We start from the raw sequence: 13805 nt of genomic DNA, 5'->3' as shown, positions 1-13805 counted from the left end.
AATACAGAAAAAATTAAGAAATGTCATTTAGTAATTTTCTTTTTATGCTCTCAGTGTCTCTCAACTCTCAGATGTCAAAAACAAGTGAGACTTCACTGTAAGTCACCTTTTCAGACACACACACACACACACACACACACACACCACTGAAATTATTTTTATTTAGTATTATTCATCTTAGTTGCTAACGGAGGCATACTAAAAGTATTCCTCGTATTTATTTCCCAGTTGTTTTAACAAATGTATGAGAATTCTAGCCAGGGCTCTGGACAAATGTTTGAGCACAGCTAAAGAAGCTGCAATGGTTAATGATTTTACAGAATCATTTCTTTACTGGTTTATGTATTTTTATTTGAGATTGTGGTATTGTGGCTATGACTTCTAAAGCTTTATCTTTTAGAAATAATGTTGAAATAAAATAATATGGTGTAAGAGAACTGCTAGTAAATAATAAAGGTGGGAGAAAAGGGCTGAGATACAGATAAAAGAGAATAGCCACTTGATGAGTGTGGAATCTGCCTGCGGGTAGTGAGTGCCCAGGGGACATTCTCTCTCCTTGTGTAAGTTTGACATTTTCCCTGATAAAAAGGTGAAGGGGCCACAGCAGCAGCAGCCCTGGAATTTTCCACGGAGATCTGAGAACTCCTTAAAGAGCAAACGTAGGGAATCCTGGGGACCTGGCCCTGGTCTAGCCCTGCGTCTTGTTTCCCAACAAGGAAGGCAAAGCAGCAGATGGAGCCTGTTCTGTCTCCTCCGTGTTGTCCGTGGCACCTGCTGTAAGATCCTGGCATTCACGGTTCCTACCTCAGTGTGCTGTCGGCATGTCCCCAGGAACCGTGCATTTTGTTTCTTGGGTCAAGCACCCCTCTGTGACTCTGTCTCAAAGGCTTCTGCTCAGACTATTGAAGAAAAAATGATTCTGACACTTGTTAAAGACAGTAAGGAACTTTCTTCCAGGACCACCGCACAGAGGTTTGCAGTAGGGGGAAAGTGGGGCTCAAATCCCAATATCACCGCGACAGGGGTATGACTGCCCTCCTGGACCGTCCGGATAATAGCACAATAGAGCGTTTCTCTTTACACTTGGAGTGTGTGTGTGTGTGTGTGTGTGTGTGTGTGTGTGTGTGTGTGTGTCTCCTCATTTGGCTCTTTGAAGGAAATTTTTCAAGGAAGCCCACAGACTCCTTCAATGGAGTGATGGGAGCGGCCCTGGAAGAATCCGGAAGGAAGCATCAATCTAGGGAGGGTCCAGCTCCTCTCCTTGGCGTGGAGACTGTCCCTTCCTGTCACCTGTGGGCAGTTTGGGTTTGTTGTTGATGAGGACAGACAGGCAGACACGATAGATACAGAGACATGCGGCACAAGCTTAAAAGCTGTTCCCGACACTGGGAGTCAGGCTGTAATGGACTAGAACCTGGTGAAGCTGCACTCAGGGCCCCCTGCTCCCCCTCCCAGATCTTGTACCTGATTTGTATTCATAACTCTGTGTTCCTTTTTTTCAAAGAGGGTCCACAAGTTGTATAAGCATCAGGCCCCTCAATACTTGGATCCACCCTTGTTTGGAATCATGAACCAACTCAGGTCTTGTTTTTTCCTGCAAAGAATCTGCGCTGATTCTTAGGGAGAGCAGCCTCGACTGCTTCCTGGCGGGGTCACCGCAGGCGCTCTCCAGCAGAGCAGAGATGGAAATCGGTGCTTCCTGGTTTGGGAAGGGATATAAATATTCTAACAAAGAGTTTTGTGAAAATTTATGTAACTTATTTTATATTTAGCTGCTAATGTATAGTCATCTGCTTCCATAGCACTGTTCGTTCAATTTGGATAATTTTGGGAATACGGATTCATAGAGCCACCTTTACTGAGGTAGACAGGCTCCTATTTCAGAGGCTGCTGGTGCCGTAAGGGATGGGCCTGCGCACAGTGTGTGAACCAAAAATCCCAGTTCACGCTTAACTCAGAGTTTCTAAAAACGTCAAAAACAGTAAATCACTATCCCCAAAGGGTGTAATTCTAAAACTTTCTTTCTTATGTACCTAATGCTTTGGGGCTGAATTTAACCCATCTGCTCAACCATGTCTATTCATAATCATGGCTCACCTAGAAAATTTAAAAGAAGCAGCTAAAACAGAACTTGCCATTGTAACAAGCATGTTTTTTCAGGGCTGAAATGGCCATTCTGCTAGTCGGGTCATTGAGTCCTAAGAACTTTAAATTCTTAGTTGTATTGATAGTTGGTGAATGTCATTAATTTTTGACTTGTCATTTCCACTTTGGGGAACTTTCTGGAACAATAAGAATGTTTGACCAGTAGACTGAGTGGTGAGATCTGGGCCTTCCAACCCATGTGTGGAGTCGACCTCTGCGAAGAAAACAATTTATGCACTCCCTGCAAATGTTTTTGGCGTTTTCTTTTTACTTTTAACTTTTGGAAGAAGGTAACACGTGGGTTTTCTTATCTGTAACTTTTTCAAACTTCAGGAATTCTTCGATCACGTGAAGAAGCTCTGGGATGACGAAGGTGTGAAGGCCTGCTTCGAGAGGTCCAACGAGTACCAGCTCATCGACTGCGCCCAATAGTGAGTCTGTCCGCGAGGACCAATCCGTGCTGCCCTCCCAGAATCTCTGAACTTCCTTAAGTACAAGGAACAAATAATTAACAACTCATTGCAGAAACCAGCTTTTAACATAAGATGAGTTTAGTAGATGCAAAGCTGAAAATCCAGCAGGAGGCAGTGTTTCAGGGAAGAACCAGAAGCAGTTGTATTCATTTTACCTCGATCTTTGTATTCAGTTCTAGTCACTTTTTACCTTCTGTAGAGTTATAGGCATGTACATATATTATAACATACTTAGGTATTTATTACTATATTTTAATTTTGGAGCCGGGGGCCCCCAAATTAAAATTTAAATAATCCACGTCTGCAGTCAAGCCAGCGCTCTTACTTAAAGTAATGAGATCATCCTACACACATGTGAAGTAGACTAGAACCTCAAGAGTAGATGGTAATTAAAATAATAAGTAAATATTTGATGAAAAAAATGTATGAGGAGAAATAAGCAAAGGACTCTGGTGCCAACGCTGGCTCATTGTTTCTCCCTGAAATTCTCATTTTCCTATTTCCTATCTTTCGCTATTTTAGATTCAGTCTATAACTATTAGAGCATAATGGTCCCCAGAAGAAGGTTAATCAATGAGTTTTAGCTGTGTTTGCTCGTTTGATAACAAAAACTGTAGTTAAAGTTTGTCTTAGATAACTCTTTGGGCAGCAAGAAATAAGCTTTTTTACATTTTAAGTCTGTAAACTCTAAAAATCCATACTTGTGGAAAAGGTTCCAGAAGCGTAAAACCTGGGAATTCACAGTATTTGGGACCAAATCTACACTATTTAGAACTACACTGTGAATACTGACTTTAAGGACAGGGAGGTGCGGCCGCCCCCGGCCCCTCCTCACCCCTCGGAGCTCAGGCTCCATCACCTGTCACGGGCGAGGGGTGCTGAGCAGGGTGGGCAGGGCCCAGGAGGGGATGTGGGCATGTCCTCAGCACTGATAGGAAGCGTTGTGGGCGCCCAGTGGTGATGGAGGTGGCCGTGGACAGGCGAGAGGGGTCGAGGGGCCACACCCTCCCAGGCCAGGGAATGTGGATTTTCCTCCGGACTCAACAAGCGGCCATCGGCTGGAAGAGTGAGGCTGTCAGGTCACTCTGGTGCTGCGTGGAGGGTGAAACGGAGGCGGCAGAGACCCGTGGGTGCACCCGGGCAGGTGGTGGCCGTGGAGGTGAGCCTGGGGCCTCAGGGACAGAGCCAGGCACTGGATCGAACAAGGGAGGTGGAGGAAAGGGGGGGTCAATGAGGATGACCATGGGGCCGTTATTGGGACAGGGACCCAGGAGATGTCGTTTATGGAGGATAGAATGCCATCAAGCTCTGGTTTGGGGAAGTCTAGCTGTGATGCCAGAGGGAATTTCTAGCACAGCTGGAGATAACATTAACATTCATGTAGGTTTGCGTTTGAGGTTCTGGGGGAACGTGTCTGATCGTGGTTCCCAGTATTTCTTGAGCGAAGTCACCTCTAGACCGCAGCGCCCTTCAATGTCGCATTAGGAGTTTCTCTTTCTTATAAAAAGAGACAATGCATCACCATAGCGATAGAATTAATTGTTTACTTTAAAATAGAATATGCAAAGTAAATTTGACAAAAAGAAGCAGCATGAGCTTTGACAGCAGGCAGTCAGGATCCAGATCTTTGCTCTGCTTCTGAGAGCAGAGAGTTTGGGCAGGTTACTTCCATGGGGATAAAATTATGGGCTGTATTCCTGTACAGTTGTTGTAGGGTTAAATAGAGACCCGAAGACCCCAGAGTGGCACCTGGCACACGTGAGCCCTCCTGAGCTCTTGCTGCTGTGTCTCCAACATGGGAACTGAGGTCCAGGGGGTAACCTGAGGCCACTGAGATCAGAGTTCCCACCTGGGGGGTGGCGGGGCGGGGAGCCCCCTCCAAGCTCTGCTATTTCTTTCAGTTCCATGCTTTCAAATTACGAGAGTGAGACTCTGAGGCACGAGGTCAAGACCCCAGGCTCGTCAAAAATAAAACACCAAGGTTCCTGCGGTCTGGGCTCGGCAGAATCACAGAAAGCCGTTCCCCCCTAAACCTCACTATCTGGGTCAATCATAACGTCCCAGCTTTGCTTTTTTAATCCATTTTAACATGCATGGGAATCAGGTTAGGTCAGCAATCTTTGTCTCTTAATAACAATCTTGTTTTTCCTCTGCACTCAGATGTTGAGGTTGGGGGTGAGACATTTCAAAAACAAGTAATATTTCAGTAACTCTTATTAGACCGACACATGGAGACAGATTTTTTTTGTTGCCAAATAAGATGTTGAAGGAACGTAGCTGCTTCCACCTCGCATCACCTTTGCTCATGAAATAAAGGACAGAAAGGACATTTCAGTGTCCAACCGGGGATGTCCTGGGACCAGAACGCTCATGCCGGCTTGCCCAGCGCCCCAGAGTTCCAGTTCCTTGGGGAATGCGTCTTATTCCTCCTCAAAGACCCGGCTCCTTAGTGGGAGTTCTTGCATGAAATCAGGGCTATTGGAAATAAGTGAATGGGCAGATCGGGAGCCCAGGGCTCAGCGCGGGGCCGATGGGATACTGAGCTTTGCCCTGGCAGAGTCCAGCGTTCTGACAGGTCTTCTTTTCCTCTCTCTAATGAATCCTCTGAGAAAAGATCTGCCGACATCTCGGTGTGACTCTAAGTCACTATGTTACCTGCTCAGCCGTCTTGTGTTTTGAGCCCAAGTGCTAATTAAGAAGGGATTCATTCTAAGCCCTGTTGAAGTCATTTCTTCCATGGCAGAAACCACGGGAATATTTGGGGGAAGAGGCGCTTCCCAGGGGGCCTGAGCCACCACTGAAGAATCCAAGGATGGTCTCGCCACAGTAACTCAAAAGCTTAAACACAGAGGAACCCGGCAGTTTCTCCCCTGGGTATACACCCAAGAGAATTAAAAACATACATCCACATAAAAATGTGTACATGAACGTTCACAGCAGCATTATCCACAACAGCCAAAAAGTGCAAACAATGCAAATGTCCATGAAAGGATAACTGAATGAACAGACGTGGTCTGGCCACGCAATGGGATCTTATTTAGCCGTAAAAGGGAACGAAGCACCAACACATGGTACAACATGGATGAACCTTGAAAACGTGAAAGAAGCCAGACATAAAGGCCACATATCGAATGAGTCCAGTTGTATGAAATGCCCAGAACAGGCAAATTCATAGAGACAGAAAGTAGATTAGTGGTTGCCAGGGGCTGGGGGAGGGGGAAATTGAGAGTGACAAAGGGTACGGGGTTTCTTTTGGGGATAATGAGAATGTTCTGGAACTGAATCGTAGTGATGGTTCTAAATATACTAAAACCCGCTGAATTGTGTACTTCAAAATGGTGAGGTTTATGTTATGTGAATTATATCTCAATTTAAAAAAAGAAATATTACGGGGGAGGGAAGGGTCCAGGGCAGGACAAGCGATGGCACCACCAGTCAGTCTTGGTGAAGACTCGTGAGAGCAGAAATCCTGCCTCCTCTTGGTCCTCTTCCCAGCAACAGATTGAAGTCTAAGCAAGCATTTTAAGGGCTGCTTCTTCGTACCCGCCGCCCCCTCTCCAGGCCGTGACACACGGGCGCACGTGGAGCTCCCAAGTTATAAAGCACCTTTCATATAAAAATGAGAAAGTCTGCGCAGGTCTGTGTGTGCTACCTGGAATGCAAAGTGCGGACACTTGCTAAGGCTCCTTCAGGAAAGGGGGGATTTGTTCTGAGTCTCTCAGAGCCACCGAAGCCCGAGGCATCACAACCTCTCCGTCCCTGTCTGCTGACCCGTGGGGCCACCCCATAACCCTCAGGCCAGGGCCCAGAGGAAACAGGGCAGACGGGTTTGCTCCAGCCAGGCAGCCTTGTCCCTGTCACCCCAGCCAGCGGCCACCTCTGCATTCCCAAGCAGGGCTGCGGCAGGCGGGGTGGGCACTGCACCATCCAACACCAGGACCAGCCTGGCTGGAGGAGCATGGGAACAATCATTCTTATGAACTTCAAGGGTTGTACATTTGGTAAAAATGAGTGTCTTTGCAGCATCAAGCAAGCTGAGCAAATTAGCAGAGATTATATTTTTTACAGAGGTCCCCAGTTCCCACTGTGAAAATTAAAAACAATCTCTACTGCATTATCCCCTAAAATGCGTTTCCTCTAAGTGCTAATAATAAGTGATTATGTAGCCATGGAAACAGCTATTTTGGGAGAAAGGAAATCAGAGAAAATCGGATTTTTATTTATTTTATTTATTTATTTTTTGGCTGCATTGGCTTCTTGGTTGCTGCACGCAGGCTTTCTCTAGTTGGGGAGAGCAGGGGCTACTCTGTTGCGGTGCGCGGACTTCTCATTGCGGTGGCTTCTCTTTGTTGCGGAGCATGGGTTCTAGGGCGCGTGGGCTTCAGTAGCTATGGCACGTGGGCTCAGTAGTTGTGGCTCGCGGGCTCAGTAGTTGTGGCTCACAGGCTCAGTAGTTGTGGCTCGTGGGCTTAGTTGCTCCACAGCATGTGATATACCCGGACCAGGACTCAAACCTATGTCCCCTGAATTAGCAGGCGGGGATTCTTAACCACTGAGCCACCAGGGAAGTCCCTGGAAAATTGGATCTTTAGAACAGGTTTATAAAATCATACTCTGCTTAATCTAACTTGAAACTCTACGGCTTGGAGTGTATGTAGGTTCTCACGCTTTGCACACATGTGTTTATGTGATACTCACATTTCGTATACATCCATTTACATAATTGGTTTTAGAACACTCTGGAAAGGAGAGAATATCCCCCCAAAAGAAAAGAGCAGTGAGAAAGGTGTAGTGATTTCCCACGTGTGCCCTTTTCTGCCCGGCAGGAGCCTATGGGGGCCCCGTTTGTCCCCTCCACACCAGCCTGGATCTCAGGGCTTGCAAGTCCTTGAATGTGAGCTTTCAGGACAATCTGGAAATTATTCACAAAAATGAAGTTTCAACTTCAAAGTAGATTTTTAGGTCATTGTAAAATAAACTGTAATTTTAAATATGCATGTTACTATATAGTGTTAACTCACTGAATATCCAATCAATTACCTGAGTGCTTCTGAACCCTCGTTTTGACCTTCATTTCAGCCAAGTTTATTTTCAGATTCATTTTCTAGATCTGTAGCATTGGAAATGCTCCTGTTTATGGGCACTAATGTTTTTAAGTATGAAGAATAAATTACATGCAAATATCTCAGTATGAGTGGGTCAGCCTGGTTCTCCTCTGCCCTCTTCGGAAACTTCACCCCGAGAAGCAGCTTCTGAGAGGGTCCTGAGGGTGGGAACCTGCACTTCCCTCGTGGGTCCTCTTTGCTCCCACTGTGACCACACTCACCACACTCTGACACCAGATGTGTTACACCAGCCGGGTGTCCCACCGTTTAACTCAGTTCTGACATTCTCTTCCCGGAGATCCTCAGGCCCCACAGGGTAAGGGCTCAGGCCACGAGACGCCCCACTTCAGGTGCCAATCACAGCGAGGTCCCCAGGGGACCCCCCACATCTGTCCCACTTGACTGCAGATCGGAGGTGCCCGTGTCCTCCTCCACCTTGGATTCAGTTTTCTGCTAGAACAGCTCATCACACAATTCAGGGAAACGCCTACTTAACATTTACCGGTTTATTAAAGGATATGATAAAGGACACAGGTGAACATCCAGATGAAGAGGTCCCCGGGGCAAGGCCTGGGAGGGTCCTGAGGGTAAGAGCTTCTGTTCTGTGGAGTTGGGGGTCCCCCCTCCCAGCACGTGGGTGCATCCATAGCAGGGGAGCTCTCCAGGCCCCATGCTGCTGGGTTTGCTGTGGAGGCTTCCCCATGGGGGCATGATACATCATTAACTCAGTCTGCAGCCCCTCCTCCCTTCCTGGAAGATGAAGGTGGGGCTGAAAATTCCCAGCTTCTAATCACAGGTTGGTCTTTCTGGTGACCAGCCCTCAACCAGGAGCCCACCCAGAGTCACCCCATTAGAACAAAGATGCTCCTCTCACTTAGGAAATTACACGGGTTTCAGGAGCCCTGTGTCAGGAACCAGGAAGAGAGACTACCTTTTTTTTCCGTGATTTCACACTGTATACATGGATTTTTTTAAACCTCTCAGAAAAACTACTCCCCTGAGCGGAGAAGCCTGGGGGATTCCCGTTCCTTGTCTCGTGGGTCCTCAGACTTCCTGTAAAGGCTGCAGGACCCCACGTCCTCGCCCCTTCCAGCAGGTGGAACGAGTTTCCTGTTCACTGTGGATTGTCAGATTCATTCTGAAGGCTGTGGACATTGGGCCATTGAACCAGATAGTGTTAAGCGCGCGCGCGCACACACACCACACACCACACAAACACACACACGTTTTTGCTGCCTTACAGCTATTTTTCCTTTTGTTCCTTAGAGCTAGACCCTTTGTCAAACAGTATCCCATGTGGGGTGCCAGCGTGCCGAGGGCTCCGCAGGGGTGAGGAGCAGGATGTGTCGCCCTTAGAGCCCCCCCAAGAGCCTTTGTGGGCCCTCAGTTGATGCCAGGAAACCCCAGTCTCCACGGGGCCCAGGTTAAAAATTAGGGCTGGTGTCCAGAATTTGTAGCAGCAGAATGAAATGCATCAAATACCAAACCAAAGCGGTACTTGAGTAGAGTGAAATTTTCAATGTTCACCCTGGTAACACAACTTACTATATGATCCGTGTAGTGTGGGTATGGATGGCAGCTGGCCTCCTCTGGGCTCAGCGTCCAGTGTCTCCTGCGGGGGGAGGGGTGTGTGGAAATACTCTGGTTTATGTGGTTGAGTAGCTGCAAACAGTAGCAGAAATGGGTTTTTTCAAGTTGGCCTTATAATCAATCACAAGAAACATTTAAATTAACTATGCAGGAATGTGGAAAGGAGAAATGCAAGAAATTTCCCACCAACTGGAATTCCTAGCAGCCCCTAACAACTCCTCCCATTCCTTAATGTAAATGTAAAGTCAGATAGATGCTTAAATGTTTTAATGTGTCACATTTCCAACTGTGATGACGAGACTCTGACCCTCACGTGAGCCCGAGCTTCAGTGGCATCTGAAGAAACGGGTGCCCTGTCCTCACCTCGAGGTCCTGCAGCTGGACGGGGCTGGTCGTCTAAGCAGTAGATGCTACAGCCTTTCTCCCAAACAACTGCACATCTAAAAACATGCGCATAATATCTTGATAAGAGTTAGAATTACACAGGTGTACGCATTTGTCAAAACTCAGCAAACATACACTCACAATTTGGGTTTCTATGGGTCAAAATTTACATCAAAAGAGTGAACTGTGAACAAACATTGATTTTAACTAATGACCTGGGTGCTGAATCATGTAGGAGGAAGTATTCTGGTGTTTGTGATTTTGTTGAAATTATCAAAAATAAGATGGATAAATGGGGTAGATATGTGACTTTTTAAAGTACAGTAAAGGGCTTCCCTGGTGGCAGGGAAGTGGTTGAGAATCTGCCTACCAATGCAGGGGACACGGGTTCAAGCCCTGGTCCAGGAAGATCCCACATGCCGCAGAGCAACTAAGCCCCTGCGCCACAACTACTGAGCCCGCGCTCTAGAGCCTACGAGCCTAGAGCCCGTTCTGCGCAACAAGAGAAGCCACCGCAAAGAGAAGCCCGCGCACCGCAACGAAGAGTAGACCCTGCTCGCCGCAGCTAGAGAAAGCCCGGGCACAGCAACGAAGACCCAACACAGCCAAAAATAAATAAAATAAATAAATTAAAAATAAAGTACAGTAAAAATGGTAATGGCAGAATCTAGGTGGTGGGTATTCAAGTATTCACTATAAAATTATTTCAAGTTTGCTGTGTGTTTGAAATTTTTCATGATAAAATGTAGGGGGAAGAAAAATATACATAAGTATAGATATGATCAGAAGTCTACAGAAAAATAAGTAACATAGCAGCACAGAGTAACGCATTGGTAGTACCCCATGAAGTATATAATATGGCACGTAGGACATTTGATGTGAAAGGGTTTTACTACCATTCTTTTGAGCGTGTGTTGAATTATGTGAAACACTTGCAAAGAGCCCAGGGAACTCAGGCTGAAAACCACTCATACGACTAACTATTAATGAGATGTGCAGCTGCAGAATAATGTAATAGTTGTGTCCTGTAATTCTCAGCTTCCAAGTGTAGCTGCAGAATAGCCCATTGTTATAGAAACTTACCATGCATATCATATGAGTTAACATATCCATCCTCACACAAACACAGAGAGTTTATTATCTCCATTCTACAGAGGAGGAAACAAAACTGCCCACGACTACATAGAACTACCAGGCTGTTACTTGATTTAGCCAGGATTTCACATTTTAAACATAAAGATTGTGAGAGACTATTATGGTTTAAAAGTTTAACAAACATTATGTGAACCTGAAATGCATGCCAGGTGCTGCCACAGAATAAATTTTAAAGATGATGAGGGTGGGTCCTAGCTTATAAATAAGTGGATTTTCACAAGGACACCCATTTGCTCAGATTCTGAAGTCACTCTCCTTAACTGTTCATTTTTATCACATTCGTGTCTCGAACATAGCTCGCAAATGAAAACCAGGATAGTTGGGGGTTTTTTTATAGAGGTCCTCATAGTTCAAGAAATTTAAAGGATAATTCACCGAAAAGGGAAAATATTTGTAAACTATGTATCTGATAAGTTATTTGTATCCAGAATATGTAAGGAACCCTTACAACTCAGTAACAGAAAGATAAATAATGCTTCCCTGGTGGCACGGTGGTTAAGAATCCACCTGCCAATGTAGGGGACACAGGTTCGAGCCCTGGTCCGGGAAGATCCCACATGCCACGGAGCAACTAAGCCCGTGCACCACAGCTACTGAGCCTGCGCTCTAGAGCCCGCGAGCCACAACTACTGAAGCCCACACGCCTAGAGCCCGTGCTCTGCAACAAGAGAAGCCACCGCAATGAGAAGCCTGTGCACCACAATGACGAGTAGGCCCCCGCTCACCGCAACTAGAGAAAGCCCACGCGCAGCAACGAAGACCCAATGCAGCCAAAAATAAATAAATAAAATAAATAAAGTTATTTTTTAAAAAAGATAAATAACCCAATTTTAAAATGAGCAAAGGATCGGAAGAAACATTTCCCCAATAAGATATATAAGTGGCCGGTAAGCTGTGAAAATGTGGTCAACATCATTGGCTCTCAGGGAAATGCAAATTGAAACCGTAATGAGACACCACTGTACACCCACTAGGATGGCTAGAATCAAAGAGTCAGATGAAACCTAATGTGGGGAAATTGGAACCTTCATATTTTTGCTGGTAGAGATGTAAAATAGAGCAGCCGCTTTGTAAAACAGTCTGGCAGTTCCACAAAAAGTTAAACACAGAGTTACCGTATGACCCAGCAATTCCTAGGTATACACCCAAGAGAAATGAAAACATACATCTATACCAAAACTTTAAGGCAGGGACTTCCCTGGTGGTCCAGTGGTTAAGACTCTGTGTTCCCAATGCAGGGGCCACGGGTTCGATCCCTTTTGGGGGAACTAAGATCCCACATGTCAGGCAGTGCAGCCAAAAAAAAGAAACAATCCAAATCAACTGACGAATGGATAAACAAATTGTGGTCTGTCTATGCAATGGAATATTATTTAGCTGTAAAAAGGAATGAAGCACTGACACACAGTACAACATGGATGAGCCCTGAAGATGTGATAAGTCAAAGAAACCAAACACAAAAGGCCACATACTGTGTGATTCCATTTATATGAAATACCTAGAATAAGCATTTCTGTAGAGACAGGAAGTAGGTTAGGGTTGCATAGGGCTGAGGGGAGTTGAGGGGGCGGATGAGGAGAGGACCTGCTTGATGGGTCCCTGGTGCCCTTTTGGAGCAATGCAAATTCTAAAATTGATCGTGGAGCTGGTTGCACAAGTCTGGAAGTAACAAAGAAAGCCACTGAATTGTGTGCTTTAAATGCACTTTGAGACCCCCTGTTGCAACTGGCTTGTTAGATTAATTTGGACACCACAGTAACATTAATATGGAGACTGCTGATCATTTGAATCTGCCTAATTTCAGGGCGTTTCTATTTAATACCAAGGAAAAAGCAAAAAGAGAGACTCCGTTCAAAAGTGGTGAACGATTGCTCCACAGAAGTGAATGCTCCTGACCCTATAAAAGGATCTCTGTCTCACCTGTGTGCTTGAGCTGGCGGTACAGGTATGCTGCTGAAAGAAACGGGAAGAGGAGAAATGGAAAAACCAAAATACTGATTCAAGATACAATTCCCATACTGAAAAGATGTCTTGATATCTCTAAAAAATATCTTTATGGAAACTGGCAGGTAATTTTATAAGAAGTTATTTCCATAGGATTTTGAGCTGTTCTTCTCCACACAGTACCCGACACGGTAACATCTCATTAAATATTTGTTGAATGAATACGTAAATCTAATCGGGTATTTTAAACTCTCCGTTATGGATGGGTCAGTGGGCCACTGCTGGCTGTTCCCCACCATGCCTGGAACAAAGCCCAGCACATAGTAGGTGTTCAGAAAGCAACTGTTACGTGAATGGACTTTTACATTTTAATTGTTCATTCTCGTTTGTACAGAATTCATCTTTCTCTAAAACTCAGATAAAGGCACAATATCTGTTCATAGCAGCGTTATTCAAAATAGCCAGAAAGTGGAAATAACGCAAATGTCCATCGTACGATGAAAGGAGAAACAAATGTGGTCTAATCAGACATGACTGTGGTTCACCCTTGACAGGACGAAAGGCTGGTTCCTGCTTTCACATGGCTTCCTTTCAAGCAGAAGCATTCACTTCTGCTCAGAGAAAGCGGGCTGCTCTAGTAAATAGTACGTTACACAAGGACTTCCCTCCTTCCAGTAAACAGTGAGCGTGTGTTCACACTGTCAAGAAGTGTAATTACAGCCTTTCAGGTGTGATTCAGGGAGTGAGGAAGCTGCCCTTTGGTAATTTCACATCAAAGAAAGCTTTCAAAAAAGGAAGAAAGTAAAACCGTCCTTCTTCCTTACACCAAATTCCATTGATCACATAATAATTAAACTCCATGATACCAATAGAAAGCTACCTTTCAAATACAAGCTTCATTCTGTTCTTATATTAACTTACTAAGCACAGATGGAATTCCCGTGTGCTCGCTAACAGTTTTATCCACGTGATCACAGTTAAGTGCTTGGTACTCGGTGTCTCCCATCCT

The 13805-nt window shown here is 45.4% G+C and overlaps 1 protein-coding gene across 7 annotated transcripts in view; it reads left to right on the top strand.

Annotated features, from left to right (window-relative positions):
- Positions 1 to 13792, top strand: part of LOC114483879 (guanine nucleotide-binding protein G(olf) subunit alpha) — a 68429-nt gene extending 54637 nt beyond the window's left edge. For 4 of the 7 annotated variants that reach the window (XM_028480309.2, XM_028480311.2, XM_028480308.2 and 1 more), the window contains exon 6: positions 2479 to 2776. In XM_028480309.2, the coding sequence (XP_028336110.1) occupies positions 2479 to 2577 (99 nt within the window). In that variant the 3' untranslated portion in view covers positions 2578 to 2776. Of the gene's footprint in view, positions 1 to 2478; positions 2777 to 5361; positions 5744 to 12656 lie in introns of those variants that run through there. The other 3 variants (XM_028480306.2, XM_028480305.2, XM_028480307.2) reach the window with 3 other exon arrangements.
- Positions 13793 to 13805: the final 13 nt, after the last annotated feature.

Source organism: Physeter macrocephalus, chromosome 19, assembly GCF_002837175.3.
Source record: "Physeter macrocephalus isolate SW-GA chromosome 19, ASM283717v5, whole genome shotgun sequence".
Taxonomy (NCBI): domain Eukaryota; kingdom Metazoa; phylum Chordata; class Mammalia; order Artiodactyla; family Physeteridae; genus Physeter; species Physeter macrocephalus.
Note: the sequence above shows the minus strand (reverse complement) of the source record. Positions and strands in the feature narration are given on the sequence as shown.